The sequence below is a fragment of the Ranitomeya variabilis genome, chromosome 5, assembly GCF_051348905.1.
Source record: "Ranitomeya variabilis isolate aRanVar5 chromosome 5, aRanVar5.hap1, whole genome shotgun sequence".
Taxonomy (NCBI): Eukaryota; Metazoa; Chordata; class Amphibia; order Anura; family Dendrobatidae; genus Ranitomeya; species Ranitomeya variabilis.
In genome coordinates, this window is record NC_135236.1 from 171,525,632 (window position 1) to 171,538,951 (window position 13,320).

The following is a 13,320-nucleotide window of genomic DNA, read 5'->3' on the forward strand; positions in this document are numbered from 1 at the left end:
ACCCAGGTACAGGTTTTCAGGTTCTTTCTTCCTGCTAGTTGTCATTGCCCCCCTATAACCTGTGCAAATTCCTGGGTTATGGCGTGTGCTGTTTTGTCCTGTGGGAAAAGAGATTTTGCTCCGAAATCCTATGTATAGCCATGTTTAGCCTGCAGCCAGCAGCCCCTTTTCTAATGCATGGCAGGTGGGAATTCAGCGTTCCAGCACACGCAAAGGATCACTTATGTTACATTGTTTGTGTGTTCAGATCGGAACAATCCCACTGATGTGAGGTCATCGAGAGTAAGACCCCCTAATGGGGCAAGCTCAACTTTATCATGAAAAAATGTAAAAACTGTAGGATGGAAACAATTCAGGCAAATGTAAGCAAATTGAATTCCTAAATGTCAAGGACAGAGGTCACTAACTAATTGAGCTCTTATTCTGTAAATTAGTGCTGCATTTTTTCCATTCAAGCTCATTACCTGTAGCATATATTACACAAATGGCCACTAATATTTTTTTGTTTTTTTACAGATTATTTTTTTTGTATAGATGAGCAGACATAATATTGTCAGTTTGCCCATTTACGGATAGAATAGGATACGATGGTAGTGCTAAATATCGTCACCTAGACCAGATTCACATATAAGGTGTTTTGCGGGCATGCTCTCCTGCATTCATCTTCTATTATATAATAAAAGACTATATACCCTTTAAAGGGGTTGTCAAGAACTGCTGTATTGAGGATCTTTCCGCTACATCCACCAATCAGCTGAAGGACACAAATAACATATCTGTAACACTACAGCGCCACACACCATGTGTGACTATTGGGTACGGCAGTTCAGTTCCCATTGAAGTGTATGGGTCTAATAAGTCCTATGCTACAATGCATAAATTGGTCAGTCTAGTTTGGAAATGTTTTAGAGCGGTGCTTCTTGAAGTGTGAGGCCTCACAGCCCTATGTTGCTGGTGTGGCACTGTTGGGGAGGCGGTTTTGATAGAAGTGATTATACACTGAACAGGTCTTTCCATGGTGGCACCAATCTGTGGTTTAAGAACATGACTAACTCTTTTTATACTTATGTAAAGGAAGCCCCCAACACTTTTTTCCCCTAATCATGTTTAACTATCCATGTATTGTAGTGTAAGTGCGTTTATATATTTACTGATCGTCATCTTCCCCAGTTTCCAGCGCCGCTCTGGTCCTCTTCTAAGTCACATGAGTGTTCCTCCTCTTAGCCGGCTCACACGTGGACCATTGGGCTGAGTGCTGCTACGTCCTCAGTGTAGGCTGTGTGGACCCTAACAAAGATCCATAGACTTCCATTGAGTAAGTGACACATCAAACCCTGTGTGATCTGGGAAGTCGGAATTTAAGTCATGTGACTTAGTAACGGACCAGAGTGGTGCTGGAAACCGGAGGAGATGGCGATAGGTAAGAATATTAATATACCTAAACTACATTACATACTGCAGATAGCTAGAGAGGATGAAGAAAAAAAATAGTTGGGAGTGCTTCATTAATGTTATACATTGTTGTATAACAACGCCCCAGTAGAAGAGGACTGAGGAACCTGCATGTAGGCCTCTTTCACACTTCCGTCTTTTGTCTCACGTCGAAATCCGTCGAGTTTGAAAAATCAGGATCCTGCAAATTTTTATGCAGGATCCTGTTTTTTCCCATAGACTTGTATTAGCGACGGATTGTGACGGATGGGCATCCGTTTCATCTGTCGTGCACTGGATCCGTTGGAAAATAGCGGTCCATCGTGGAGAGAAAACGTTCAGAGGAACGTTTTTTCTGGACTTCGGAAAATCGGTCAGCGACAGATCCTGTCCTTCGTCAGCTATAATGGAAGCCTATGGGCGCAGGATCCGTCACTGACCGCCACTCACAGGAATCCAGCGACGTATCCTGTTTTTTCCCTCTGAGCATGCCCGGAAGGATTTCAAGGCAGGGGAAAATCTCTCTCTCCCTCTCTCTCTTTCCTCTCTCTCTCTTATCCCCGAAGCCTTGCCAGACAGGTTCTGCAGGACTCCAAATATGCAGAGATTTTTCCCCTAGACCCAATGCTTTTTGGGGGAAATACTTCTGTATATTCAGAGTCCCCTTGGACATACCGGTATTTTTTGGGGGGGTCAGACAGTAAAGTCCCCAATTTTTTTCCTGGCAGCATTTAAAGGTGTTCAGCACAGTATACTTCTGTGTGTAATTGGGGGCATGTGTGTTTATAGGAGAGGCCTCCTGCACCTCTGTGCCAACCCCAGTGCAGCACCTTACAATATATAGACACAATATGGCCACATGTTCGAGCCCTATGGCTTTATATTTGTCAAAAATGGACCCAAGTTATGATATTAGAGCTCTCTAAAAATGGCATATATGAAAATAAAAGGAATTGTTTGGAAAAAGTACTGTGATTAGCTTACCTTCCAGCCCTAGGTGTTGTTACAAGGAGGCGGACTCGGATATTTGCCCCGGTTGTGACCAGGTATTCTGGCCAGATAGATTCCGCATGGTGAAGCTAATGTTGACTGCGAGTGAAAACGTCTAATGCTGCCAAACAACACTTAGCTGAGAACCCTTTATGGGAAACCAGATCTATCTCACATGCAACTGGTATTCAACGTCTAAATATGTCCCTTCATATTGTGTCCATCTTTGTACTACAATAACCATACATGTCTGGCACGCTTGCCGACCGCGCACGCCAGGCCCAGAGCTGCAGATTTTCCGTTGTGTTAAATCCCAGATTCCGAGCAGCGGTTGTCCTGCCAAGACTTTCTTTTCTAGGCTGTTCTTTAAGCGTCTTGGATTTATTCAGCAGTAGCATGAAGAAAGTCCCCTAAAAGGAGAGTGTAACTACAATCACATCTGGCGTGCACAACAAAGCCACGGCCTGCAAACCATGCTTGTGTTAAATGTTTATGGACCTTAAGACGTGTCCCTTTATATCCCTCCAAAAGAAGGATCACTCTCATGTGCTATATAAATACTTACCATTTATTTCTGGAAAAGTGCTGTATTCATTATAATGGATTTTTGAAATGGCATTTCTTGAAGGGTCACTGAACCCCAAACCTTCAGCTTTTACTGCCTCTTGTATGGAGACAGACTCTGTAGAAGAACACAACCTTTTTTGGCCCAAAGGCCACATTGTCATAGTCAGGGCCACTAAACTAATCCAGGGGCCACACTAATTACTTTATTTCACATTTGTGGCATATCGAAAGCATTTACCACAAATGTCTCATAGGTACAAATTCTACTTACAGGACTTTTACCTCCAAAAATCAGCACTTTAATAATAGTGCGTTCACACAGAGGGTTTTTACGGAGATTTCAAAATAGATTCTGCTTCTAAATCCACATAAAAAACGTTTCGGGTTAAGAGACCCCATTCTCCTGGTGTCTGAGGCACCCAGAGATGTCTACACAGGGCACCATTAGTACTTGCCAGCTTCCATCTCACAGGCAGACAGGGCTGCAATATTGTTACACTATAGCAGAGCTCAGAGAGAAACAAAAATGTGTTTGCAAGAAGACAAATTTCATTTCTCCTGTTGTGTGTTAGTTACTTGTCTCACACTGATATCTCTACCTTCATGTAAAATCAGCTCTGGAGGCAGAGTTATCTCCAGTCGCCATCCTCCCCAGAGCCTGGAAGAGGTCACTTATATAAAGTGATGACAGATGATTTCTCAACAACACATCTGATATGGGACACACAGGGAGGACTGATTACAGATCACTATAACCTATATGCCCATATTAATAGTTTAGATAGATCACCACATTTGACCTATGTAACAAAAACTATGTGAAAAAAAAACTACATTGGAAAAAGGATTACAATAAGTGTAAATAGGAATTGTGATATTTTTTCCATATCAATCCATCTGTCAATACAAGTAGTGTCTGGGTGCATGCACATGGTATAGAGCCTGTTCTGCAGAACATAGGAGCCGTACAGATCCCTAGTGCAGGTCCATGTAGCCTCTGTGTGCTGCCATACACATGGAGATATTTTGGAAACTATTGGGCATATTTATCAATACTATCTAATTACTAGACTGTGCCAACATTGACTAGACAGTCCTAAACTGTGCCAAATGTATCAAATTGGTTCATACTGTTTAAAATATCTGGTGCATCTTTATACCGTCTGGTCCAAGATTACACCAGTTGCTTTGTGGCAAAAATTAGCAGTAATATTTTTGCACCTTTTTTATTTGTGTATGGTGTCATATGGTAAGACACTCCACCTTTCATAGAAGACGGGACGAGCCATGGGAATGGTCTAAAATACATAGTACGGTCATAAAGGACGATTTTTCTGGAGCATTTAGCTTGATCAATCTGATTGTTCCCATATATATGGCACCGCCATGCCACAAATGTTATTCTGTTGAAAAAGCCTCTTCATGAAATTGTAAGGTTACAGAGCTAGAATAGAGGCCCAATGCCTCTCTATGGGAGCCACGGAGTCCTGCCTCTCTATGGGAGCCTCGGAGCCCTGCCTCTATGTGGGAGCCTCGGAGCCCTGCCTCTCTATGGGAGCCTCAGAGTCCTGCCTCTCTATGGGAGCCTCAGAGTCCTGCCTCTCTGTGGGAGCCTCGGAGTCCTGCTTCCCTATGGGAGCCTCGGAGTCCTGCCTCTCTATGGGAGCCTCGGAGTCCTGCCTCTCTATGGGAGCCTCAGAGTCCTGCCTCTCTGTGGGAGCCTCAGAGTCTTGCTTCCCTATGGGAGCCTCGGAGTCCTGCCTCTCTATGGGAGCCTCTGAGTCCTGCCTCTCTATGGGAGCCTCTGAGTCCTGCCTCTCTATGGGAGCCTCTGAGTCCTGCCTCTCTATGGGAGCCTCAGAGTCCTGCCTCTCTGTGGGAGCCTCGGAGTCCTGCCTCTCTGTGGGAGCCTCGGAGTCCTGCCTCTCTATGGGAGCCTCGGAGTCCTGCCTCTCTATGGGAGCCTCGGAGTCCTGCCTCTCTATGAGAGCCTCGGACTCCTGCCTCTCTATGGGAGCCTCGGAGTCCTGCCTTCCTATGGGAGCCTCGGAGTCCTGCCTCTCTATGGGAGCCACAGAGTCCTGCTTCTCTATGGGAGCCTCGGAGTCCTGCCTCTCTATGGGAGCCTCGGAGTCCTGCCTCTCTATGGGAGCCTCAGAGTCCTGCCTCTCTATGGGAGCCTCGGAGTCCTGCCTCTCTATGGGAGCCTCGGAGTCCTGCCCCTCTATGGGAGCCTCGGAGTCCTGCCTCTCTATGGGAGCCTCGGAGTTCTGCCTCTCTATGGGAGCCTCGGAGTCCTGCCTCTCTATGGGAACCTCGGAGTCCTGCCTCTCTATGAGAGCCTCAGAGTCCTGCTTCTCTATGGGAGCCTCGGAGTCCTGCCTCTCTATGGGAACCTCGGAGTCCTGCCTCTCTATGGGAGCCTCGGAGTCCTGACTTCCTATGGGAGCATCGGAGTCCTGCCTCTCTATGGGAACCTCGGAGTCCTGCCTCTCTATGGGAGCCTCGGAGTCCTGCCTCTCTATGGGAGCCTCGGAGTCCTGCCTCTCTGTGGGAGCCTCGGAGTCCTGCCTTCCTATGGGAGCCTCGGAGTCCTGCCTTCCTATGGGAGCCTCGGAGTCCTGCCTCTCTATGGGAGCCTCGGAGTCCTGCCTTCCTATGGGAGCCTCGGAGTCCTGCCTCTCTATGGGAGCCTCGGAGTCCTGCCTCTCTGTGGGAGCCTCGGAGTCCTGCCCCTCTATGGGAGCCTCGGAGTCCTGCCTTCCTATGGGAGCCTCGGAGTCCTGCCTCTCTATGGGAGCCTCGGAGTCCTGCCTTCCTATGGGAGCCTCGGAGTCCTGCCTCTCTATGGGAGCCACAGAGTCCTGCCTCTCTATGGGAGCCTCAGAGTCCTGCTTCTCTATGAGAGCCTTGGATTCTGCGTCTCTCATGTGCACAGCCAAAACAACGAACATTGTTCCGAACATCAGCTGCACAAAACCCTCGGACAGTATTGAGTATAGCACAATATTAATGTCTTAATACTTTTTTTTGTGTATTGCAAATCTGCAGCACATAGGGCCATCATTTTACAAATAATGTATGGTGGTATGACATCATATTGTAAAATAATCATCTAGTATTATCTTCAGGTAAAGCATTTCCTGCTGCGATTATCAGAAGTATCAGTTAATTCCCACGTCAGATATCGTATACAGTCGTGTCTGCTGCCTGTTTAATGCATCCGCAGCGGAGGAGCCGAGGTGAATTCTAAAACGCAATTTATAGGTCACTAGGTGAAGCATTTTCCATTTCTAACCCCCCGTAGCTTCTACTGCTTCAAACATTTGGTTTAAATAAGTCAACGAAAAAAAATAAAAGAAGCGCAACAATTTGTTATAGACTGGGCCGACAGGCTCCTGGCGTCCACTGCGACTCCTGGGCTCATTGACTTATTAAAAAAAAAAAGTTGCGTTGTGGATGCATTATTTTACAGTAGTTTGGTCATTTCATTTGTACGCTGTCCGCTGTAGACAATCCCTAATTATTGGAAGACTTCGCTGAGCTGATAACAAACCCCCAGCAATCAGCTGTAATTGTATGAAAACTCCACAATAAGCGTTCAGCTTCATTATAGCGCCACCAAAAGAAAAATGAAGCATTGCACCGTGTCCATGGAAATCAGTGGGTTGTGTGCAGGGCAGGACCTCCAGAGTGACAGCTGCTCGGTGCAGCCTCTCTCCATATTCCCCCAGAAATAAGGACCCTGAAGAGATCTCATTTCCTAATAGAATAAATGGAAACATGTTTTATAGTTTTTATCTGTGGTAATTCTGACTTTCTCACAGGATTAAAAATGACAAATACTTCATGTTATCAACTAGTGCTGCTGTATGAGAGCTAAGGACACTACTGGGAACTATGGCGCTGGTTCATTGAAGCTTTTACACCAGAAAAGGGGCAGAAAAGTCACAAATGATATGTGCGCAACGCTGAGTTGTCAACAAGTTTGCTACATCATGCCATTTTGAATCCGCTCCACCAAAATAGGCAGAGCTGGGGAGGGTCGGGCATGATCACATCCGCCTGCTCAATTCATCAAAAGTGCCAGCGTTTTGTATAGAAGAAATGCTACTCCAGTCACTGACTGAAGTTAGCATTTCTAGCGCGGTGCACGGAGGTAGACGCCACTCAGAAGTGCTCTTCATGAATTCCAGCAAGAATGGTGTAGCGTAAATGTGCACTGCGCCAGTCTTCATCCGCATGTGAGTGTATGGATACAAAGATCGTTTCCTGAGATGAAGAGATCAGCATACCATTTATCTATTTTCTCCCCCTTTCTTGCATACAAAATGTTTATGATCCTCCTAGATGCCACAGAGATTGTCTTCTCTGTAAATCACAAACTGCATGGATATGTAGTGAGGAATAGTCAAGGCCAGGCCCCATGTGGCCTCCATGCTGCAGAGATCTTTTACACTAGATGCAATGCTTCCACCGTTAAATCAGGTAATCTACAGGCAACTATTTTTTTCACGTAGGATTCTATATATATATTTTAATGGGCAAACCGTTGTATCTCTGTGTCCACCCTAGGACCACTTTGGAAATGCCACTTTGTGATGGGGTTTTCTTAAGTATTGTGTGCTCTCTTCAGTAGGACTGTTCTGGCAGAAAGGGGACTGTTGGAAGTTATAGTATGGTAGGCGGCATAATGTTCCGCTAGGTCCTAATGCTTTCATGTGCGTGGGAAACTTGTTCATGAGACTGGAGGCAGCTCACATTAGAGACATATCGTCAACTATTGTTTCTCACCCATTTGATTAAGAAACTTCTAAAAATGTTGTTGAACTTGATAGTTCGTTGCATAAATTTGTATCTATTTTTTTGAGTCTTGATGGAAAGCTATAGAAAGTAATTTACTATAGTACATGACAAAAACAGAATAGAAGATGGAAAAGGCTGAAATTGTGCATCATTCCTGCTCCTTTATTTAACATGAAGCAGGGATTAAAATATTCCTCCTTGACTTGTTTCTAGGGCTATGACTTAAGGTATCCAGCTACAGCTCCCCACCGCACTTTGCATATGGTGCGGCTATAGTCTGTATACACAGAGCAGCCCCTTTGAAGCTATGTTTAGCCATGTAACTGTGCGCCAGCTTTGTGCAATGTGGGAGATCAGTCATTTCCCGAGCCGTCGTGAGCTCTTAATGCCCCTACATGGAGTAGTGCTATTAATTAGTGTGGTCAATCTTCTATCAATCAAGATGGGCTCTGACCGAATCCCATTTGTGCCGTCACTGCTGAACTTGAGCTTTGTGAAATGAGCTTGGAAAAAATGCTGAAACCAGCTCCTCAGATGAAAAGCGGCATTTTTTCCAAATGCATAACAGGAAGTTTGGATGGCTCGGAGCAGTACAGAATTGCATGTGATAAAAATACCTCTAATGAGACACAAATGTGCTCCATCGCCTCCGATTTGCTACCAGTAAACAACATTCTTGAGCCGTGTGTCTGCGGAACAGTGGAACTAGGGACAGCAGCTTCTCATATACCCCAGGCCGAGGGTGCATTAGCTCCTGCTGTGTCTTCATGTGACGCATTAATGCCGCCTTATTGTGACACATTAGCTCAGCTACATACTGTATAAGGTTAGCGGCTAAATCATTTCCCAATTCCTGTCCGACCATGGTGCTATAAATATATTGTGGGTGTATGAATGTGTAGTACGCACTATATACATGCTCATTCCTTACAGATGAAGTTTATTAACAAAACATGTCAGTGGAAACTAGCTCAAAACATTCTTTATATTTGCACATATAGACGTCATTTACAGCACAGCCATGCACAATGGCATCATGTTGGGGAAGCGGTTATTATGAAACCAACATTTTGTGTTTTATCTGGGAAAATACTTTTTTTATGGAAAGCAATGGATTATTGTTCTTTTAGCCCCCTTTTATTTGTTACAGGTATGACTATCCCTGAAGAGGATGCCGAGGTTGGACAAGGGAGTAAATATTGCCTTGTTGCCATCGGAAGACTGCAGGTCAGAATGCTAATGTTACTATAAAGGGTTATTCCCAGGATAGTAAGGACAATGACCTGGGCAATACTAAGGAAATCATGAAAACATTATTTGTTGGTGGCTCGTAATTGCTGGGTGTCTGAATGCTGGGACCCCCAGAGGCTTGTAAGTTATCCCCTAGCCTCTGGATTATCTTGGGAATAACCTTTTACTCCTTCTACTTCTCAATGTGTGTTCATAATTCAGTTTTTGTCCAGAGTTCAGGTACATACACTATATGGACAATATTATTTGGGCCACCTATACATTACACAGACAGAACCTTTTATGAGATCCTATTCCAAATTCATAGGCATTTGGTTACCATTTTCCAAATAAAACATCTTCAGCTTTTCTGGGAAGGCTTTCTACAAGAGTGTGTTTGTTGGAATTTTTGCCCATTCATCCAAGAGCATACATGCTAGTGTACCCCAAACTTGGTGACCAGGGAAAGCAGAGACCTCTGCTCACAGCGTTCTCCCTCCTCAACACGTTCTCACTATACAATACACAGTGACAGTGCGCTCTGTTGCCGGTTTGTCACTTCTAATTAGAGGCGGTGAGGGAGCGCACTGTCACTGTTACAAAAGGAATATTGCACAGGGAGTTCATACTGTGCATGCAGCCAACGTATAATTAGCAGACCAGGCACTAGCCCAGCCAATGAAATGGACGTCACTGATGACTCTTTGTTTCACAGTGGAACAGCAGCTGCGGCAGTGACCGAAGCCCTGGCCCCTCATGACATCCAGTTTGAGTATCCCAGCATGCACTGGGTATTCTCAAATGAAATGTCATCAAAACAAGTAAAAGAAATAAAGAAATTAGGTAGCACAGAGAGGGAATGGCAGAGACTTTTTAATTAAAATACTGTATATTAAAAAAGTGATTATATAGACATTTAGGATTAAAATCAACTTTAGTTTTGGACCATCCCGTTAAGATTTTCATTAAGTGAAACTAGGGGGTCTAGGCCAATAACCCTCCTCAACCAATCATTATAGTTGGCACAATGCAGTCAGGCAGGTAACGTTCTCCTGACATTCAGCACACTGAGACTTATCACATGTCTCTATCTCACATGTCTCTATCTGGCAGTCTGATGGACATGTCTCTCCACAGAACATGCTTGAGAGTAACGTGCTTTACAACCCTCCATGTGGCCCTTGGCATTGTGCTTGGTGGTGGAAGACTTGCTTGCAGCCGCTTGGTCATTGAAACCCATTCCATGAAGCTCCTTGTACAGTTTTTTTGCTGTTAATGCCAGAGGAGGGTTGGAGCTCTGCTATTGAGTCAGCAGTATGGTGGTCACTTATGTACTTCGGTGCCTCAGTACTCGGTTAACCCATTCTGTAACTTTATGTAGTTTACAATTTGTGGCTGAGTTGCTTTGGTTCCTAGCTGATCGTTAAATATTTAAAGGGGCTGTCCACTACTTGGACAACCCCATCTCAATCACTATGTTCCCGCCTTATAAAATAATAACCGCTGTACTCTCTTCCAGCGCGAATGCCATTCTACATTGTGTCACGCGAGCCCTGCAGCCAGTTGGCGGATGCTTCATTCTCTCCTTCGAATGTAACTGACATCCGGACGAAGTCTGAGCTTCAGCTGTTCTCACTTTCTCCGGATATCTGATTTGTCTGAAGGATGGGAGAGTGAAGCGGTTGGTGGTGGCTGCAGGACTTCCGTGACATAACTATGTAGCGTGAGCCCCAGGAGAGCCAGTGCCTGGCTAGATAATGGATTTTATACACCTGCGGCCAATGGTACTGGATGAAAAAACAGAATTTAGTGATCAAGAGGTGTGTCCCAATACTTTTGTCAACATAGTGTACTACTCATCCAGTGTTAGCATAAAACAGAGTATATAAACTTTTCATTATATCTTCATCCACCACCTAGGCTTAGACCACCATTGTTCTGTTTTCTAAAAACACATTTTTTCTTTTTGCGGTCTGTCAGATGCATCTCACTCCATATTCCCTTCTCACACACGTGCACTGATTCATTCGTAAGTTCTCTGTATTATTTCTACCACAAAGTATACAGTATATCACGGGATAAAGTTTATACTAACTAACTTTTTCAGGTCACAAGTTCTCCTGGGAGCCTGGATATGAATGGAATGTCTCTCCCCACCGAATTCTTATCGCGACATAGCACAGATGGAGTGATCACATTTGTAGACCCCCGCTGCATCAGCGTGATAGGGTACCAGCCACAGGTTAGTGGTGGGACGAGTTACCATCTGTTGTATGTCTGCAGTGTAGCAAGCAAATGCTTGTGGTGAGGGTTAATTCTGCTGTAACGGCTTGTCTCACTGTCCTCTAAAATCACTGCTTTCTATTTATTTACTGTTTCATGATCCACTCCTTTGATCACACTTTGGACATTTTTGTTGGTTCTGCATTACTAATTTAGAATTTATGTGGCCTACATTTGTACTTTACATTTTAACCCCTTAATCCCACATGACGTACTATCCCGTCGAGGTGACCTGGGACTTAATTCCCAGTGACGGGATAGTACGTCATAGCGCTGCCGGGTGTCAGCTGACTATCGCAGCTGACATCCGGCACTATGTGCCGGGAGCGGTCACGGACCGCTCCTCGCACTTTAACCCCCGGAACACTGCGATCACACATGATTGCAGCATTCCGGGGGCATAAGGAAGCATCGCGCAGGGAGAGGGCTCCCTGCGTGCTTTCCTGAGACTCTCGGTACAAGGCGATGTGCTCACCTTGTACCGAGCGTCTCCTCCCTGCAGGCCCCGGATCCAAAATGGCCGCGGGGCTACTTCCGGGTCCTGCAGGGAGGTGGCTTACAAGCGCCTGCTCAGAGCAGGCACCCGTAAGCCTGGAGCAGTGCACATCAGATCGCTGATCTGACACAGTGCTCTGCAAAGTGTCAGATCAGCGATCTGATACTATAGCATGATGTCCCACCCTGTGACAATGTGATAATATAAAAAAAAATTTAGATGTGCAAAAAAAAATAAAAAATTCCTAAATAAAGAAAAAATATATATATATTGTTCCCATAAATACATTTCTTTAAATAAAAAAAACAATAAAAATACACATATTTAGTATCGCCGCGTCCGTAACGACCCGACCTATAAAACTGTCCCACTAGTTAACCCCTTCAGTGAACACCGTAAAGAAAAAAAACAAACAAGGCAAAAAACAGCACTTTATTATCATACCGCCGAACAAAAAGTGAAATAACACGCAATCAAAAAGACGGATATAAATAACCATGGTACCGCTAAAAACATCATCTTGTCCCGCAAAAAACGAGCCGCCATACAGCATCATCAGCAAAAAAATAAAAAAGTTATAGTCCTCAGAATAAAGCGATGCAAAAATATTTTTTCTATAAAATAGTTTTTATCGTATAAAAGCGCCAAAACATAAAAAAAGATATAGATGAGGTATCGCTGTAATCGTACTGACCCGAAGAATAAAACTGCTTTATCAATTTTACCAAACATGGAACGGTATAAACGCCCCCCCACAAAAGAAATTCATGAATAGCTGGATTTTGGTCATTCTGCCTCACAAAAATCGGAATAAAAAGCGATAAAAAAATATCATGTGCCCGAAAATGTTACCAATAAAACGTCAACTCGTCCCGCAAAAAGCAAGACCTCACATGACACAAAATATGGAAAAATTATAGGTCTCAAAATGTAGAGACGCAAAAACTATTTTTTGCAATAAAAAGCATCTTTTAGTGTGTGACAGCTGCCAATCATAAAAATCAGCTAAAAACCTGCTATAAAAGTAAATCAAACCCCCCTTCATGACCCCCCTAGTTAGGAAAAAAAATGTATTTATTTCCATTTTCCCATTAGGGTTAGGGCTAGGGTTAGGGTTGGGGCTAGGGTTAGGGCTACAGTTAGGGTTGGGGCAAAAGTCAGGGTTAGTGCTGGGGCTAAAGTTAGAGTTAGGTTGGGGCTAAAGTTAGGTTTAGGGTCGGGGCTAAAGTTAGGGTTAGGGCTACAGTTAGGGTTGGGGCTAAAGTTAGGGTTAGGGTTGGGGCTAAAGTTAGGGTTAGGGTTGGGGCTAAATCTAGGGTTGGGGCAAAAGTTAGGGTTAGGGCTACAGTTAAGGTTGGGGCTAAAATTAGGGTTTGGATTACATTTACTGTTGGAATTAGGGTTAGTGGTGTGTCATGGTTAGGGGTGTGGTTAGGGTTATGGTTGGGATTAGGGTTAGGGGTGTGTTGGGGTTAGGGGTGTGGTTGGGATTAGGGTTAGCTGTGTGTTTGGCTCAG

The 13,320-nt window shown here is 44.5% G+C and overlaps 1 protein-coding gene across 5 annotated transcripts in view; it reads left to right on the forward strand.

The window, feature by feature from the left end:
• Positions 1 to 13,320, forward strand: part of ARNT2 (aryl hydrocarbon receptor nuclear translocator 2) — a 143,855-nt gene that overhangs the window by 95,424 nt on the left and 35,111 nt on the right. For all 5 annotated transcript variants that reach the window (XM_077263498.1, XM_077263499.1, XM_077263501.1 and 2 more), the window contains 2 exons: positions 8,945 to 9,021; positions 11,132 to 11,266. In XM_077263498.1, the coding sequence (XP_077119613.1) occupies positions 8,945 to 9,021; positions 11,132 to 11,266 (212 nt within the window). The remainder of the gene's footprint in view (positions 1 to 8,944; positions 9,022 to 11,131; positions 11,267 to 13,320) is intronic.